Raw genomic sequence first — 19,121 nt, 5'->3', positions numbered from 1 at the left:
TAAAACCTACGTAGTCTGAGAAGCAGGTTTAGATCAAGGAGCACAGGTGAGCAGACTGTGCAAGGAACTGGAGCAGACTTGTCAGGATTTGACAGGCAAGCTCAGTTCTACTTTTCTTGAAGTCAATAACTACTGTGTCAACATTTTGTTAACTCCCAGAACTAATAAGCCCTAATTATTCATAACCTGCACTTTTATAACCTGTAAAATCATTCATTAAATATAGCTATGACTTTTCTTACAATTTTGAATTACCTGAACCATTCTGATTCTAAAATCTGACTCTTTGCAACAGTAAGGTTAATGTCAGGTAGGTGCTGACTGAAGCCTTTCTTCTTATCCCAGCACCTCTGGCCTCATCTAAGAATGTGTTTCCTTGGCTTGCACATGTAGCAACTTACAAGTGACTGGCGCAAGATTGTCCAGCTTCCAAAGTCATCCTTTGGTGCCTGAGCTCTCAGTTCTAAATGAACTCTGTTGGAACAGTTAGTAATGATGACCCAACTTCCTCTACTAGCAGATTTCACTATTAGAATAAGTAAAAAAAACAAATACGTATATATATACACACATAAATATGCATATATATATCAGTTTGGTGCTGGAGCTCAAAATTTGCGGTTTTTTTTAAGAAATATTCATTAGTAATAGCATGTAATAACTAAAGTTGTAATAGAAACATAGACTCATATAATGGCTTGGTTTGGGTTAAGTACATCCTCTATTCGATCAGGTTACTCCAAGCCCTGTCCAACCTGGCCTTGAACACTGCCAGGCATGGGGCAGCCACAGCTTCCCTGGGCAACCCTTAACAGCCTCACAGGGAAGGACTTCTTTCTTGTATCTAACTGAAATCTCCCCTGTTTAAGTTTAAACCCATTACCCCTTGTCCTATCAGTACAATCCCTGTTGAAGAGTCCCTCTTCAGCATCCTTGTAAGCCCCCTTCAGATAATCCGAAGGCTGCTATGAGATCCCCAATACACTTACAAAATCACCTTTAAACGGGCAGTAATGAAGTAGCAATGAAAGAATGCACAGGCTTGAGAACCGCTAACTTGTAAGCACCCTGCCCCATACCGTGGCGCTTCCTTTCGCGCGCAGGTAAGGCGAGTGCCTCAAGTCCGTGACCCGGTCAGTAAAGCCTCTGCCCGCCCGGACCTTCGGCAGGCACGAAGCGCTGCCCGGGGCCTAGCGAGCCCGGCCGGGGCGGGCGGTGAGGGCCGCGGGGGGCCGCGGGGCGGGCGCGCCGCCGCCGCCGCCGCTCCCGGTGCCTCCACTCGGGCGGCTCCTGGCGGCGGCGGATGAGCTCCGAGCCCCTCCCGGCCGGCGGGGACGGTGGCGGCGGCGGGGCCCGATGGCGAGACCTAGCGCTGCGTGCCCGCCGCCCGCTCGCCGGGTGATGGTGGCGGCCCGGGCGCTGCTGTTCTGGGCACTGGTGTACAGCTACTGCGGGGTGTGCGCCTGCATCGCCGGGCTGCGGCTGCTCTGGAGCATCGGCCGGCGGCCCGGAGACACCTTCCGCTGGGTGGTGCGGGAGAACCCCCCCGCCTGCCTCAACGACCCCTCCCTGGGCACCCACTGCTACGTCCGGATCAAGGTGAGGGCGAGGGCCCCGGTGCCCCGGGAGGAACCGGCGGCAGCAGCGGCGGGGGGCGCGGAGCCCTCGGCGGTGTCTTGTCGCTCCCCGCATGCTCCGTTGCTCTGCTCGCTCCGGTATTTAGGATTTGCCCGGCCGCGCCCGGGAGCGCCTGTCGCGCATCAGGCTCGCAGAGAAAATGTAGGTGAAAGGGTAAGCCCTGTCCCTAAGGTCGGACAGGTAAAGCCACCGCTCAGCTTTTATACTTGTGTTTGATCCCCACCTGAGACTGCTCCTCCGCCAAATGCTCTAGTGAAGCTGTAATATTAGCTCGGTTTGCTTTGTACCTATAGGTGAGCAGAGAACACACGGCAAATATTGTCAAATGTTATTTTCAATAAAATAAGCACAGAGATCTCAGCTCTCAGGGATCTGTGCAGATGTGTTTCTTGCAGAATTAATATAAATTACAGAGTGTCTCAGTTTCGCATGATTTGCTTGTTTGCTTTTCCTGACATCATGAGGAGGCATGTGCATGCTGTGCTCCTCATATGCCATGTTCCTTTTCCCTATAGCACAAAGCAGTGAATGAATGGGCTGCTGGAGAAGCAAGGGGAATGGCAATAATAAAAGAGCATTCGAGGGCAAATCGAACTGCTGTCAATATGACAGTCTACCACTCAGTACAGGGGACACAAAACTCTTTCTGATGGATAACAGCAGGCTAATGTGTTGCTTTCCAAGCACGTGCAGCCCACAGGTCTGTGAAGATTTCAAAGAAACAAAGAAAGAAGTCTGTTTCAGAAAAGATGGCAACATACTATGTCTATTGGGGGGCAGAAGAAAGGGGAGAGAAAGCAACAGAAAAGGTAGAGGATGGGCTTAGTTTGGGGCATGACATTTAAACTGCTGCTGGTTGTGACTGAATTTGTACAAGGGAAGGGGATGTCCTTAAAAGCAAGAACTAGCTTAAAATAAAAACATTGAGGGTGAATCCCTAGAGGACACAGACTGAAAGAAGAGGGATGGAGAAAGGCTTAGCCACTGCTCACAGAACTGAGGGGAGGAACTGTGGAAGGAAACTGAGAAACTTGTACTTTTTTAAATATAAAAGTATCCAAGGTACAGTGATGTGGAGAATGGTGAAGATGATCTGATGGCTCTAAAATTTGCCAGGAATTTACTTCTGCCTCTAGGACTTCAACTTCATTAGCATCCCAGAGGAGAAATATCAGTGTAATTTTGGGCAGAACTGAAAGAAAGTACCTATTACTGAGTATAATGAGCATAAAAAAAAATCCAGATGTTTCCTGTTCAGAGCCCTTTCAAGAATCAAGCTGTAATTTAATGTTTTCATAGCTGGTTAGTGACTGACGTGTCCTGAGGTAGCTCAGAGAATATAAAACATCTATGGCAAGAAAAAGTTTTCATATGCTTTTGTGACCCCTGGCCTGATCCAAGCTCTTGGTGTACAGCAAAGACATGGTTTTTTTTTTTCCCTTTTCAAAACAGCAGGGACAGCACAAGGACTGACATTTGCTCTGGAGCTGTGTAACCATTCTTCCTGCAGTTTCCTTCACATGACTTCTGAACAGCATGCTGTGTTTTGTGAACTACCTCTTTCCCAACTTCTGTGTCCACTTCTGTGCCAGAATTCAGTAAACCCTCTGGGTCATCATTTCAGCTTATTTAAATTCTACTGGCTTTGACCTTGAGTTAATGGAAGCTTGTGAATATCCATGCATTTCAAAGGCATTTCAGAGTTCAGCCTTAGCCCTGCTAACAATAAGGAACTTGCCTGCTGGTAATTCTCACAAGACCCATTTTCTTAAAAGATGCATCAGAAATATTGACTACAGACAGGGCGGAAGGAAGATCGTAACATTAAGGCTTTCTTTTCTGAAGCGAGTCTGAAACCTTGAACACTAAAACCAAGCAAAACCTCCATGCTTTCTCATTAGCTAATCTGTATTGCTTCTGGTCCTTAAGAATCAAGGCAGCCCTCTATTGTTCCAGAATGCAATATGATGGTTTTAAACAGTTGCATAATCTTACGAACTAGCCAAAAGATTGGAAGTGCATTTAAAGTATACTGTATCTTCAGCTTCAAAAACTGGTATTCTGGGCAGTGTATTGTTTCTTAGAATACTGTCTGCAAACATTTTCTTTCTCAAATCCTAGTACAGCAGTTCTATGCTGCAATAAAAACACACTTCTTTTTTTCTCATTTTAGGATTCAGGATTAAGATTCCACTATGTGGCTGCTGGAGAAAGGGGTAAACCACTCATGTTGCTGCTTCATGGCTTTCCAGAATTCTGGTAAAACTCCCTGCATGCTTTCCTTGTACAAAAGAGGCGTTTAAGACATTCCAGGGTGATCATCTCAGCTTAAATATCCTCAGTGTGATCCATTTTATGTATCTATGAGTACTAACTAATGGCATTGAGTTTTAATAGGGAAAAAACATTAAAACATTTTTATCTGAAGCATCCACAAAAAAATCCCGATGCAAACCAACCATCTTTCTTTGTATTGTCAAACCATTTTTCCCCAAGTATGTACACTTTTTGTCAAACTTGAAGGAGGAACTGCTCACTTCTAATGAATTTCCTGTTTGAGTAATGTTTTTACTATATGGCTCAGCTTATGAATTATAGCAGAGGATATTAAAATAAGGATCCATTATATTTTTAGTGCAATTTGAACTGCTGCATTTATTAAAAAAACTATATATCAGTTTTTAACTGGGGGAGGAGAAGAAGAACTGTGAGTTCTATAGGCTATTGTGCAGCCTAATTTCAGGATGCTACTCAGGGAAAAAGGTTCTATTATTAGTACATCACAAGATGAATGATGAATCAAACCCAATCCTAAATATTTGCTTATAACAATGAAAAGCAGCCATGTGTCTAATGATTTAACCAAATTGCTCAGGCTGTCATTGCCAGGTTTAACTAGTGAGGCTTAAAGGACATGCACCAAAAAAAAACCAATAAGGGAATGAGGTAGAAGTAATGCCAGTAATTCAGCAAGTTAAATCATCCTGTTCCTTTCTAAACACAGATATGGAGGTAGGGGCCACTGCTGGAACTCTGATCTTCCCAGCTGGATTCAGGCCATAAATGATAAGTTGACCCAGGTAAAACAGAGGTCAGTCCTCTTCCCTTAGCAATTTCCTATGGATACTAATGGCCTTGAGGATGATGGTCCAAAGTCATATTTAAGATCAATTTTCAAAGAAGTAGATTGTTCTAATTATAAATTGCTATATAAAAGAATTAAAACTGTAAACTTTAAAAGACAGATGAGGGATGAATATTCTATGCAGGCATTATGTGTACCTTGTGTAACTCATATTCTAACACAGTCAGACAACTGAGGCTCCAGCTGATTTCCCCCACAGCAGGAATAATAACAGAAAATGTAGCATTTTACACACATATTCTGCTGAGATCCAGTATATTATTCTACAAAAAGCAGAAAGCCGTTGTTACAGTTGAGAGTGGTGAGTCATGCTTTAAGTGACAGTTAATATATTGTATTATCTGGCCATTCAAAAGGAATGAGTAAGAAAGTGTCATACAGGTCACTGGGACCATCAAGAGCATATTTTTTAGAGATGTTTACAAAAAGAAGACTACATGTCCATAGTCTATCAAATAGTCAAACTACAAATACTGGTGTTGCTTTGGCAATTCAACCTGTGAGGAATTTTTTATGGAAGAATATGGAGATCATTGTGAGAGTACAATATAAAACAGTAAGAGATATTTAAAACAGCATCAAACTTTTATCATTTGGCCAGGGAAAAAAAAAAAACCCAAAAACAAAAACCCAAACCCCAAACCAGATATGATTCACAGTTGGAAATAAATAGGACAAGACTAACCAGCCAATACTGACCTTAGTACGTGCCTGGGAATGGCTAAGGGTGAAAGATCACTCAAGAATATCATGCACCAGAGTCATTTAGTGCTTTAGGTGCATAAGAACTTGAAAATCAGTACCAGTGTTGTGGAAAGGCAATAATAAAATATTTGGAATTGGGAATTGTGCTGGGACAGCAGGGTGCCTGTAAGAATTGTGTGTGAGTGGCTACATATTTTACAAGCTGGCTTTCAAAAATAATGTGATCACAAAGGCACAAAATAGTTTCCATTATTCAGCCTTAGGAACGTGAAAGCATTCATCAACATTTCCAAATTCTGCTTGCAAAGCAGTTATCCAGTTTATCCACATTTCAGGTGTGGGAAAAGGATTTCTTTGAATAGAAAACCTCCCCATTTGGTAGGTCAGACATACAGTGATTGATGGACTGTCGTGAAAACAGAAGATGAGAATAGCAAATAGACATTTTCTAAGAACAAAAATAGTATGTTTATGGGCCTCATTGTTTCTTCTTACTGAATTATATAGGATAGCTACAACAGTTACCATGGCAAATTCAGCTCCCAGGCCATTGCATAATGCCTTTACAAATTTTATTTCTGGAAATCTCAGCTACATCTTGTATCTGCATTATATGGCACTGAAATGAAAACGTTCTGACTGTTCTGTTTACATGAATACAAATTTTTGTAACTAATGAGTGGTACGGTAGCATTACTTACGTTCAGGTTTGCTAATAGCCTGGAGACAAAACTGAAGTAGAAGATCCAGTGGTACGATATATACACTTTGAATTAAGGTAGAATTCTGTGCACCACTCTTATGGTTGCTGATGATTCAGATCTTAACGTATCTCTTATTTGAGGCTGTTGCAATGAGCAGAAGTAAAAGCTAGATCCCAGCATAGAGGGATACAGCCATTGTAAATATGGCTAGAATTATTTTGGTTTTTATATATCTTTCTATTACAGTGTAAGAGAAGACTGTGTCTGTCTTGGTATTGGCTATCCTGAAATTTATTTATTATGTTTATTATTTAAAACCAAATTTATTATGGTTTCCATAACAGCTGAAGGGACTGTTCCTGCAGGATTAGACTCACCATTTTCTTGCTATTTCTGCTTCATAACACATATCTAGTCACTATGTAAATGAGGAATAACCCAGGCCTTTGCCTGAGTTCTTCATTTTATGTTTTTCAATGTGTGTAATGTTATCACTCTTTTCTACAGAGACACAAGCAATGAAATACTTTGTGTGGTACCAACACATTGAGAGATTATTCTGAAACAATTCTGGTAGAACAGATATACAGTTGAAAGTGTACTTATATAATAGAAATCATATAAACTTCACTAAGTTCATTTGTTATTCATTGTACTTCTTTCTTTGGTTTATTTGGTGTATTAATTATCTGACATTCCTTTTCTGAAAAAAAACCCAACCAAACCACAAAACAAACATGCCTTGAAGCATGTTTCCCTACTCCATCAAAATGTGCGTGGGAGAAGCCAGAGAGAGGAGAAAGATTTTTCAGATCTTATTTTTTAGATGATGCTACAGCTCTGAAGATAAAACAGATTAGTCCTCTGTATGCTCTGGTTTATATCTGCTTCCTTTTCATCAAAGGGACCATGCCAGAATACAGGAACTGTTAAAACACCCAGGCCCTGGCTATACCCCCTTTCTGGCAGTCACACTTCCTTACTGGGGAATTTAAGAAGGGATCACAAAACTACAAGAGCCACGAAGGACCATCAACATACCACAGAAAAGAAAAAGAATGTCACTGCAAACAGCCATGCTAATTTACCCTCAGCTACTTGAAAGCAAAATCCTTGAGTGCATTTTGGTATCATACTGCTTGACCTTGTAACTCCAACTTTTTTTTTCCCCCTTCGTTAGGTATTCTTGGCGCCATCAATTGCGGGAATTTAAAAGTGAATATCGAGTGGTGGCCCTGGATTTGAGAGGCTATGGAGAAACAGATGCTCCTTCCCACAAAGAAAATTACAAGTTAGATTGCCTGATAACAGACATAAAGGATATTCTGGAATCTCTAGGTGTGTTAATAGAAGACAAACTGCTCAGCTCATAGATCACTTAATTTTCTGCAGAAAATACCTCAAAGATCCCCACACTGTGTTTACATTTTCCAAACTTGGCTGGTTGTGTTAATCTCCATGGTAATACCATGGTTATGCTTGAGAAGAGCTATCCTCCTAAGTTAATTTCATAGGGATTTAAATCTTTTTTTAAGAAGTATTTCTAAGGTTTGTTATGTTTGTTTTTTCTAACTCCAAATTAAATTCTCCCGGAGAACTTGATTATATCAAAAGTGCTCCAAAATATATCTCTTCAAGAGGGGTTCTACGGTGCTTTGACAACTGTGGCAAACTGTATGAACAGTTTGACTTTTATGCATTTCATTTGTAGTCTATGTGCTCAGCATTACAATACTCATGGAGGAGGGTGATGGTATCTGTCATTGGTATGTATTATATATTCCAGCAGTAGTTAAAGGACGAATGGTTAGGCTTCCTAAAAGTCAGTCATGATTTTTCTCCCCCCTTTTACTGCTGTTAAATTACCATTTTTTTGATGGAGAAATAAGTACGCGAATGCCAAGAACGTTAAAAATTGCCATCAAAACAGCATATGGAGAAAAGCTAGAGGCCTGCTAAGTATATAAATGTGTGTATTTATGTGTGTGTATATATATATAAATGATGTATGTATACATGGTTATTAAGTATAATGCCCATTTTTTGCATAATGATGATGTTCAGTGCTTAGATTACCTGCCATACTCAGAGAAATTCATAAAGATCATTTTTGTTTAGGACAGGCTTAGGAAATTGCTCAGTCCTTTTGTCTACAGTTTCAAACTCCAAACTCCCTAGACATGGCAAATATACATGCATCATAATGACTGCAAGTTGAACTGTATGGCTGACCCTGCATTGGCTGAGAACAGGATGGCTATTTGGGTACTGACTGACTTTAGTCTGGCATTGAGGTAGCATAGTCAAAGTGTAATTGTTAGTCCAATTAAATAGTTGTAATTATTTGTGAACTTTTTAATAGCGCACTATTTTTTTTCTAGCCATTAATTATGGAGACAGTGCAGTATCAAATAGTTATTAATTACATTAATAAATGTGCTGAACCACCTATTTCGCCCAGTAATGATTTTAATGCCTTTGGTAATTTGTATGGATGCAAATTCCACTGACATAAACCCACACATCTGTGTTTATGTGGTAGGATACAACAAATGTGTGTTGGTTGGCCATGACTGGGGAGGAATGATCGCTTGGTTAGTGGCTATATGTTTCCCTGAAATGGTGACTAAGCTGATTGTCGTTAATTTCCCTCATCCTTCTGTGTTTACAGGTGAGTTTTGTAGAAGTTTTTGCTAATCCAGAGTATCTCCATTTTCATTATGATTGTGTTTGCTTTGAGGTTGCTAAAGAAGAACCAACTACTTGCCCTTTAGATGTTCACTAGATGCTTTGCCAGTGTGCAGTGCCTTTCACAATCTGGACTGTTAATAAGCAGACAGGTATCAAGTATTTGAGTTTTGGAAATAGGAGTGCTTGTAAACAAATTTGCTGATACTTATCTTAATCCTTGAAGGTAGAGAAACACAGTTCTCACACATATGAATCTGCTTTATATACTCTAACAGGATAAAATTCCCTGAAAAAGGGTGTATACTGCATTACACCTAAGTAAAAGCTTCAATGCATTATTAAATCTGCATAAAACAGCCTTTGTATAAATAGGAATCAGACATTACAATTTAATCCTGATTTAGGTGAAAAGTGACTATTTGTTGTCAAATTATTATTATGATCTGGGACAAAATTCATTGGAACAAGAGAGTTTCTTCAGGTTTTTACTAGAGGCTCAGGAATAGACTAGCAGTGAGCTGAAACAAGGATTTAAGTGCATTGGCTTGTGTGATAGGCTTTGAGCTTGTATACTACCCAGAATTACATTTATGAAAAATATTGATTTTATTTTTATGTTTATTATGGAAAAACATTTCATAGGTATTAGATCCATATTCAGTAATTAAAATGAAAGCAGTATCTCACTAATTTTAATGTCATCTGTTGCTGACCTTAGCCTGTTTCTATTTAAGCCATTTCCCCAGAAATAGTTAAGACTATTCAGTGCAGATTTAATTTGCATTAACTTTCATTACAGCTGAATGAAAATCAGACCTTACACCACTGTAGAATCGGAACCATTTGCACATGTTATTCTCACAGTGTTCTTGGGCACCGTCCTAAGATAGTAAAGAACATTTTTCAGATAGTAAAGTCTCACCCAAGGAAAGGTCTGCTCACCACCACTGGAGCAAGTAGGAGCTTTTTGCAGTATTTTCACTGAGAGCATGAGCCAGGCTGTATAGAAGACAAATAAGTTTTATTAGAGTATTTCCTAGCATTTGTTTGCATATTTGTTAAAGTACAAAATCTCTTCTATAGCTTGATAAAGTCACCCTGGCTCAAATTTCTTCTACCATGGATTAAATGAAAATATCCAGTTTATAAATTGTGCAGAGAAGTAAAGCAAGCAGTGTTGATGATGGTCCACCAAGGAAAAATGTAACAGGTGATGCAATTTAAGAATGTATAAGATATGAAAGCTTAGAAGATAGCTGACGCTTTGGTTTACTGTTTTTAAAACCCATTCTTGTGCACTGTCAGAATTAATATTTCAGAGATATCTCCCATGCTAGGAGTGCAATTTTGCCTTCTTGAATTTGCATCTCTAAAGGAATTTACAGGTGTAAATTCTAGTTCTACATGTAAATACTAGTTCTACATTTCCTAGTAGCTGCATGCATTCTGTGCTTGCTTTGAGGAAGTTGGGTATCTGAATGTCAGTGCTGGCTCTTGCAACTCAGCGGAGACACAGTTACAATTGAAAAAAAAAAGACAAAAAGACCTAATGCAAATTTGGCAAAACATTTTCTTTTGTTATATATGCTCCAGTGTCTTTAATAAGTTACACTATGTAACCTTGGCTACGGTTCTTGAAATTGCCAAGACAACTGCTAGAACAATTCCATATTTTTATGAACAGGATCGATGCTGCCTTTAGAATGTAAGCGGATTATCAGCTACAGATTTCTGTGCACCACGGTTTTGATGAGAGAAAAAGACTTGTATTTATGCCTCTTATTCCACAGCTGGAAAAAAAAATGCTTTGGGCTCGCTACACAAATAGATCTCTAAGCAAAAACCTCTCATGTGGTTAAACTCTCCAATGTCACTTCCCTCACCCAACATTTGGCAGGCTTCTTGTTTGCTGACTGTATTAACACATCTAAAAGAAGTATGTTCTAATGGCCACATCATATACTTACTCCTGAAATAATAATCATCTTTTGTCACATAGCATGCTCTAACACAGTATTTTTAAAACATTCATTTAAGTTTAAAAATAGTAATATTAGCAGTAATTTTGAGTCATCAGTTTTCATTTTTAATTCATGGGCATTTTTGTTTCAGAATACATTCTACGACATCCATCACAATTGATTAAATCTGGTTACTACTTCTTTTTCCAAATGCCATGGTTTCCTGAATTCATGTTTACACTAAATGATTTCAAGGTGAGCAAAATGAGTGCTCTTGTTTATATATGTAACTGTGATGGGAGAGTTGCCATCCATGTTGATCTCTTCTGATGTAGTTAGAATTACTCAAAAAATTGAGCTTTCTGGTTTTGCTTTTTAAGCATTATATATTTATATAAGCAGGATGTAAGTACATAGAGCCTCTGAGAGTAACTTCTGCTTTTGCATTTCTGGGATACTCCACGTAGATTATCAGCTGGTTTGACTTGTGCCCATGCCAGAGGGACACATTTGATGCCTGGGGAACTGGAGCTGACTTATTGAGGCCCCTGTGTGTGGTGGGACTTCCTCTTATCCCTCAGAGCCTGGACAGGGCAAGCAGCCTGGGAGTCTGGGCATCACATTCAGCCAGGTGATGAATTCTGCCTGAGCAACCAACAAGGCCAACACTTTACATAACCTTAAAAAATAAGTAGAAACATATAGAAGGGGGAAACCAGCTGCAGACAGGTATCCTCCTACATGCACACAGCCTAGTGCAGAGCTCCCAGTGTTGCGTACACAGTGAGCTGGGGAGGTCCTCAATCATTTTCCCTCTTGGCCTGTCAGCTGAGGTCCATCCCAAAGAAAAGTGTGTGCCTGCACTTGCTTTTGCCTGTCACACGTGCACAGCTCTGGGTGCAACACTGAGAAACTTTGGAATACCAGTATTTGCCTGTACTTGATTATTCTGAACCACATTATACCAGAAGTAAGCTTAATATATGCTTTACACATAGATCTCTAAAAAAGTTTTTAAACCATTTATTATACTCTAAAAATGTATAAATAAGATTTTTGAAAGATGTGTCCTGTTGAAGGAGAGAAATCATATTTTCTGCCTATCTTATGTAGTGGTTTTTTTATGCTTCCTTTGTAGGTTCTGAAAAGTTTGTTTACCAGCCAGGCCACTGGAATTGGAAGGAAAGGATGCAGATTAACAGCAGAGGATATTGAAGCTTATCTCTATGTCTTTTCACAACCCGGAGCATTAACTGGACCAATTAACCATTACAGAAATATTTTCAGGTCAGTATAACATTCTGAAGAAAAGGTAACATATTTTAGAGACTCCTCGAGGCCAACACTGTTACTGCATCTTCTGCCACTAAAGTAGAAAAAACGCCATCTGTCTCTCAAGTCTCAACAGGTACCAAGTGCACTCAGTGTCAAGCCGTGTGATGCAAAGTGAATTGTATCAGTTATCCACACAAAACGGGGAGACAAGCGGAGTGCAGATAAGGACAATCTTTGTTTCAGAATCTAATAAAGCAAAGAGCCTGCCTCACGCACAGAACCCATGGCAACCACAGAAATCCACCTCTAAATAATACTTACAGAATTAGCATAAATTACTTGTTTGCATTACAGTTCATATCATCTAATAATAACATCTATGAAAAGCTTATTATTAGATACTACTACTAGGTAATATGGCATCCAAGTACATTACCCTCACTTGTAAATTTACAAAACCATGTCTAACTTTAGTTTGATTGTGTTTGGGTAGGTTTTATGTTTTGGTTTGCCTTTTTTAAGGTGGGGTAGGTTTTTTTGAAACTAAGTGTAAAACTAACCTTAACTTGTGGGGTCTGCATTGGTCTCATCAGACTCACCGGCAACAGTAAGCAGGTAGCAGGGAGCGTGCACAGATGAAAACTAAGCAAGAGTATCACCATAAGAAATATTTTTCAAGCTTCATCTCTAATACTTTATTTTCTCAAGCAGTTTTCTGGTGGTTTGAACTTTCCTGGAAGGAGCTGGCTTGGCCTTAGAGACTGATGCCCCCTTTTTACCTACCAAAAATGTAACAGGGACAGAAAGTCTTTAACTCTGCATATCACATACCGATATATGTATGTACAACCTACAGCCCTAACTTGAAGGACTGTACCAAGAAGAATGGGATTGAACTCTTTTTTCCTGTGCTGCCTCCAGTCTTTAACAGTGCTAATCTTCTGCATGCTTCTCTAACACAAGACCAGTTTCCCAATATTCTTTAAAAATGACAATTCTCTTCTTTCCCTGAATTCTGACAGTAGATGTTTGAGGTAATTAACTTTTCATTTTTCCTGGTCCAAATTTAGTGACACCTTTACTGCCCTTTCTGTGTCTTCTGTGCTGTCACTGTCAGGAGAGCAGTTAGCAGAGAAATACTGTGAGGAAAAGGGGGATCTAAGATAGGTGCTGTCTTGTAGAGGCAAAGAGAAAACTGGCACAAGAAAGTAGAGAGATGGTATATTTTCTTCTAAACAAGGTAAGACCAAGCACAGATGCCAATGGGGAATATATGAGATGGCTTGTGCTGGTAACAGTATACTTATTTAATGCTATCCAGAGAATGGTTGATGACATCAGTTGGGGTGACCAAGGGCAACAGGCAGCTTGTGGCCCTGCAACAGCACTGCGTTAGCCCCCAAGGTAGGGCTAAGGAGAAGCTGGAGAGGCATGAGGACTCTGAGCCCAGTTCCTTACATTTGCCACAGCACCTCACATCAGTGAGTGTGCACATGAACCAGATGCTTCCCTGACAGTAACAGTGAAATACCTGTGATAGCTGATAGCTTTGTTGCTGTGGGATTCAGATGAGGTGAATGTAAGAGTTGGGTATGTTTAAAATATTGTTTCAGGCATTTTCACACTCTAAAAAAAGCCTAGTGTAAGTTTTTAATCAGAAAGTATTTATCTTCACAGCTATTAATTCCACTCTATGTGTGTGTGTGTGTTTGTGCCTTGTCTGGCTTATAGCTCTAATGAAAGTTACCTGTACTGAATTCAGAGAATATTATGTTAGGTACTGTCAGCCACAATGCAGGAGGCTTTGGACTGGAAGGAAAAGATAAGTCGTCAGCTCATTCACTTCTTGCCACTGGTTCTGATGGTTGCACATTATGGGATGTAAATCCTTAAATATGAAAATTGGATTGGCATTTGCACTTCCTCCCGATAAGCCATTAAGTAGCACTTATGGCTGGTATTCACCGTAACTCCCAGTGGCTGGCACTGGTGGCCTATGTGTCAGAAGCTTCCAATTCATTACTATCCACCCTGGAGTTTCATTCTTCAGAACTTAATTTTTCTGCACAGTTATTTCCAAAGAAATGACAGAATCATAGAATAGTTAGGGTTGGAAAGGACCTTAAGATCATCTAGTTCTAACCCCCCTGCCATGGGCAGGGACACCTCACACTAAAGCATGCCACACAAAGCTTCGTCCAACCTGGCCTTGAACACTGCCAGGGATGGAGCATTCACAACCTCCCTGGGCAACCCATTCCAGTACCTCACCACCCTAACAGTAAAGAATTTCTTCCTTATATCCAGTCTAAACCTCTGCTGTTTAAGTTTCAACCCATTACCCCTTGTCCTATCACTATGGTCCCTAATGAATAGTCCCTCCCCAGCATCCCTGTAGGCCCCCTTCAGATGCTGGAAGGCTGCTATGAGGTCTCCATGCAGCCTTCTCTTCTCCAGGCTGAACAGCCCCAACTTTCTCAGCCTGTCTTCATATGGGAGGTGCTCCAGGCCCCTGATCATCCTCGTGGCCCTCCTCTGGACTTGTTCTAACAGTACCATGTCCTTTTTATGTTGAGGACACCAGAACTGCACACAATACTCCAAGTGAGGTCTGACGAGAGCAGAGTAGAGGGGCAGGATCACCTCCTTCGACCTGCTGGTCACGCTCCTTTTGATGCAGCCCAGGATACGGTTGGCTTTCTGGGCTGTGAGTGCACACTGAAGCCAGCTCATGTTCATTTTCTCATTGACCAACACCCCCAAGTCCTTTTCTGCAGGACTGCCATGAATTTCCTTTTTGCCCAACCTGTAGCTGTGCCTGGGATTGCTCCGACCCAGGTGTAGGACCCTGCACTTGTCATGGTTAAACTTCATGAGGTTGGCATCAGCCCACCTCACAAGTGTGTCAAGGTCCTTCTGGATGGCATTTTCATCTGGATGAAATCCCCAACTTCCATTCATCACCAAGACAACCTTGTTTGAACAGCACAGAAGTCATTCCCTTCACTCTATTTTACATACAAACACTTTGGGAATAAAAATCCTAGGTTTTGTTATCATGCAGCACTTGTACAAAGCCCATCAGACTTTTCCTAAGTGATGCTACATATGTTGCAAGGCACTTGGACACAGAAAAAACCTGTAACCCTGCAACAGCAAAAAAATATGCATAGAAATAGTGAAGAGATCAAATATACTGGATTTAAAAGGTAAAGAGATTAAATGCACTGAATCAGAGCATCAGATTATCAATCTTTAAAACTGACGTGATGAATAAGCTATGGTTCAGTGGGTGAGGTCAGGTTGTTTGCAAAATGAGATTTTTAAATCCATTGCTACAAAAGCAATTTTAAGAATTTTCCTAATTAATCAAAAAGAAATTAAATTTTTATTTTAAATGACCTTCTATTAGTATGTCTTAATACTATCTATAATGTCTGCAAAGTCTCAATTTCTTTGTCTTATTTTAAAAATAATACATGACATGTTCTTTCTCTTTCCCTTTTTACATAGAGGAAAGAGAGCATATTCTCTTAACTAGCTCCTAAGTTTCAACTTAGCACTTAAGTATGTATAAAAGTTTGTTAAAAAACTTTTTATTTCTACATTACTGGTTTAAGTAATCATTTGAGCATTAATATAATAAAGATTTGTATCTGACCAGATGGAATCTGTTTGGAATTGTCACAGCTAATCTGTTACAGTATATGTGTAAGATTAAGCAATTCAAGCATAAATCAGATAAAATTTTCAGCATCTTCGAAATAGATGAGCTGGAATAAATAGTGGTGGGTTACTATGGTTTATGTTGAAGCAGTCTTTCCTTTAAAACTACTTGTATATTTTCTAATGTCTATATTTAATGTGAGGAAACATTTCTAACATATTCAATTTAAAATCCTTGTATTAAGAATAAACAATTTTTACTGAAAGTTTAAACAGGTCATTGTGGTGGTATAATTTTTATTAACATTCTACTTTCTTCAAAGTATTTTCTCAGGGCTATTCTTCAAAGTATTCTTCAAATGTCTTATAATGTATTTATCTTTAAAGGCTTTGTAGTCTGCCGAATCTCTGGGCTGTGATGTTGCAGTTTTAAAGACATTATGACTCCATGAAAAGCAAATTATTAGGGAGCAGTTTTCTTTCACTGCATACAGATGTAGGTATGTAAGTTCAAGGCCTTCAAAAATACACCATAGCTCTTTCTAAAGGGAACTGTGATGTACTTTGAATGTAGCATCAATTTCATAGGTGAGTGAATATGACTGAATTCTGTTCAGCATTTCAGACATCACTGGTTATAGAATGTATTTTTCCACAAATATTTTTAGCTGTACTACATGATACGTACTTTTGATGAGGTCTGAAACCCTCTAGCTGGTATCTTCCATAGTGGCCAGAAATGGACTGGCCTTTTCCTGGACATTTTGTGGTAAGGCAGTTTGGCTACTCAGGTAGATAGATGCCTTGAACACTGCAGTCTAAATGTGATTCAAAGCATCATATTTCACTAAAACCTACAGTAAATAATACAGGTTCAGAAATTTGCCACAGCACCCATCAACCAAGTGAAAAGTACTGACCTACAAAAATTCTGGCCATGTTGTTCTGTATTCCCTTCTAGAGATCATGGGGCTCCTGAGCTGAAGCATCAAGCATGTTCCAAAAATAAGACCTCTGTTGCAATCAACTGCTGATTACAGATGTTACAATAAAAGTATCTTCTAACAAATTCACCATCCTTAAAAACAACTCAAAGACTTTGAGTCATGGTACTGTTTTCTTGCTATTGTAAAAGGTATCTTGGCACCTAGAAAGTCTGCAATGAGATTCAGTATTGATTTCAAAAACTAAGCTGGCTGAAACCTGGTTTAGTGAGTTTTTGTTAAAATGAGACCTAACTGAGTGTCTTTTATTTTTAAAGCTGCCTACCTCTGCAGCACCATGAAGTCATCATGCCAACACTGCTGTTATGGGGAGAAAAAGATGCGTTTATGGAAGTTGAGATGGCAGAAATTACACGGATTTATGTTAAAAATCATTTCAGATTAACTATTTTGTCTGAAGCCAGTCACTGGCTCCAGCAGGATCAACCTGACATAGTGAACAAGTTAATATGGACATTTCTAAAGGAAGAGACAATAAGAAAAAGAGAGTGACTGTACATGTCTTAAGGGGTCTACATAAAAACTCTGCAGATTCAAACACTAATTGTTATCAGGGCCATATTTCCAGCCTGCCTTCTATTTTGAGCTCTGTTAGAGAAAAGTGTTTTCAATGTACTGTACATTTGGACACTGATGTTACTGCTAAAAGAAGAAATGAGTATAAGAATATGTGATGACAACATTGGTTTTATCTGTACACTTGTATTTTGCACATAAAAACACCTGCCTTAAGATATATATGTATTTGTACAGAAAGAAAATCATAGAAAGTTGCTTGGTTTTGTTTTCTCCCTTGCTTTACAGTTTTAATGTGTGGTGCCTTTTACAAATTTATAATGAAACAATAGAGTGGTGCCATACTGAAGTAATGAGTTTTCATTCTAGATTCACCTGATTTTTTTAACGTATTCTACCATTAAACAGTAACTAACTCTTTTTATTGATCTCTATTTTAGTGCACTGAATGATTGAAAACTTTCTGGGCACCTTTCTAGTCTTCAAGTGGGTAATGATGCGTATCTTGCTGTACTGTTGAATGCAGTTGCTTTGTGCAATGTGTATTTCTTTCTTGACTAAAAATGGGAAACCTGTACACTTAAGATGTCTGACCAAGAAGAATGGAAAATTAAGATATAATGTGTATGTATTCCACCTCTGTCTAATAAAATGCAGCTTAACGCTACTCCCTTTGATTTTCTATGGAGAGATTTCTTACTGAAGCTAAGAACTGGGTTTGAATAGCTCAAGTGTCTGTCCACTGTTCAGCCTTCCTCTCACTGACTGTTGTAGTTTCTTGGAAATAATGCCTCATTGTTGGCATTATCCTTCCTATGTTAGCAACCGCTGTTCTTGGCTCCAAGAACTGCTGCCAAGTTCCTGCATTTATAGGAAGAAGAAACGCAGTGAAACAGAGGGTAGAATTAACTTGCATGTGATGCCAGGGAGAACAAAACCAGATGCTAACTACAAAGATGAAAGAAGCATGAAACATGAGTTCCCAGAAGAGGTGAATCACCTGCCTGCAGGGATTTGAAAGGCTCCCTCTCCACCTGCAGTGCTCTGGGAAAGGATAAGGATGAACAAGGACCAGCTGGGGAAGGCGTCAGAGCCAGCTCAGCCTGAACCAACTGTTCACACCAGAGAAGAAGAGAGCTGCCAAGTTACTGGGGAGTCCCAAAGGTACCACATTGCCACATGTGCCGTCTCTCTCAAGCCACAGTGCTCCCTGTAGGTACTTGGCGCAGCCCCTGCTGACATGTTGCTTGGTGCAATGCTCAAAAGAAAGGGAACGGAGGCATGCCATCAGTGAGGATCTGCTCATGGCTGGCCAGCTGCTTCCTTCCGTGCTGTTCACAACACCTGAGGAAGTGTCCCCTCAGCATGGCAGCAGTATGGTGATAATGGCATTAGTGCACCTTTTCAACCCATGCCTGGTACCTGCTTTTCAAGGCTAATTTTCCCCAAAACACTGTCAGCACTTATCAGCTTGGATGGTTACATGCTTCTTTTACCTGAGGTTGGAGAGGCTCTTCCTTGCTGCAGTTAAATTACCTGACAAGAAAGCTGGTGCTTGGGAGCACAGCTTTTCCTGAGGAGACCCTGCTCACTGGGACTGCCACCTACCCCCCAGCTGCCAAGAGCTGCCCACCAGAGCTCCTGCTTGCTGTGAGAGGTGGACCTGGACAGGCAATAGCCCAAAGGCTCACACTGCTTTTGTAAAAGCCAGGGCTGCTGTCCCAGTCAAGGCAGGCACTGACAGGCCTTTATGAGGACCAGGTCATAGAATCATAGAATCAACCAGGTTGGAAAAGACCTTTAAGATCATCAAGTC

At 40.1% G+C, this 19,121-nt stretch overlaps 1 protein-coding gene across 1 annotated transcript; it reads left to right on the top strand.

Annotated features, from left to right (window-relative positions):
* The first annotated feature begins 1,356 nt into the window (after positions 1-1,356).
* EPHX4 (epoxide hydrolase 4) lies at positions 1,357-17,972 on the top strand. Its single transcript, XM_034064086.1, has 7 exons — positions 1,357-1,599; positions 3,812-3,897; positions 7,373-7,530; positions 8,735-8,863; positions 10,996-11,099; positions 11,983-12,131; positions 17,047-17,972. The coding sequence occupies exons 1-7, from the start codon at positions 1,357-1,359 to the stop codon at positions 17,279-17,281; spliced, it is 1,104 nt and encodes a 367-aa protein (XP_033919977.1). The 3' UTR covers positions 17,282-17,972.
* The last annotated feature ends 1,149 nt before the right edge of the window (positions 17,973-19,121 follow it).

This window comes from Melopsittacus undulatus, chromosome 6, assembly GCF_012275295.1.
Source record: "Melopsittacus undulatus isolate bMelUnd1 chromosome 6, bMelUnd1.mat.Z, whole genome shotgun sequence".
In the NCBI taxonomy this organism is placed as follows: Eukaryota; Metazoa; Chordata; class Aves; order Psittaciformes; family Psittaculidae; genus Melopsittacus; species Melopsittacus undulatus.
The sequence above is the reverse complement of the archived record's forward strand: the minus strand, read 5'-3'. Positions and strand labels throughout refer to the sequence as shown.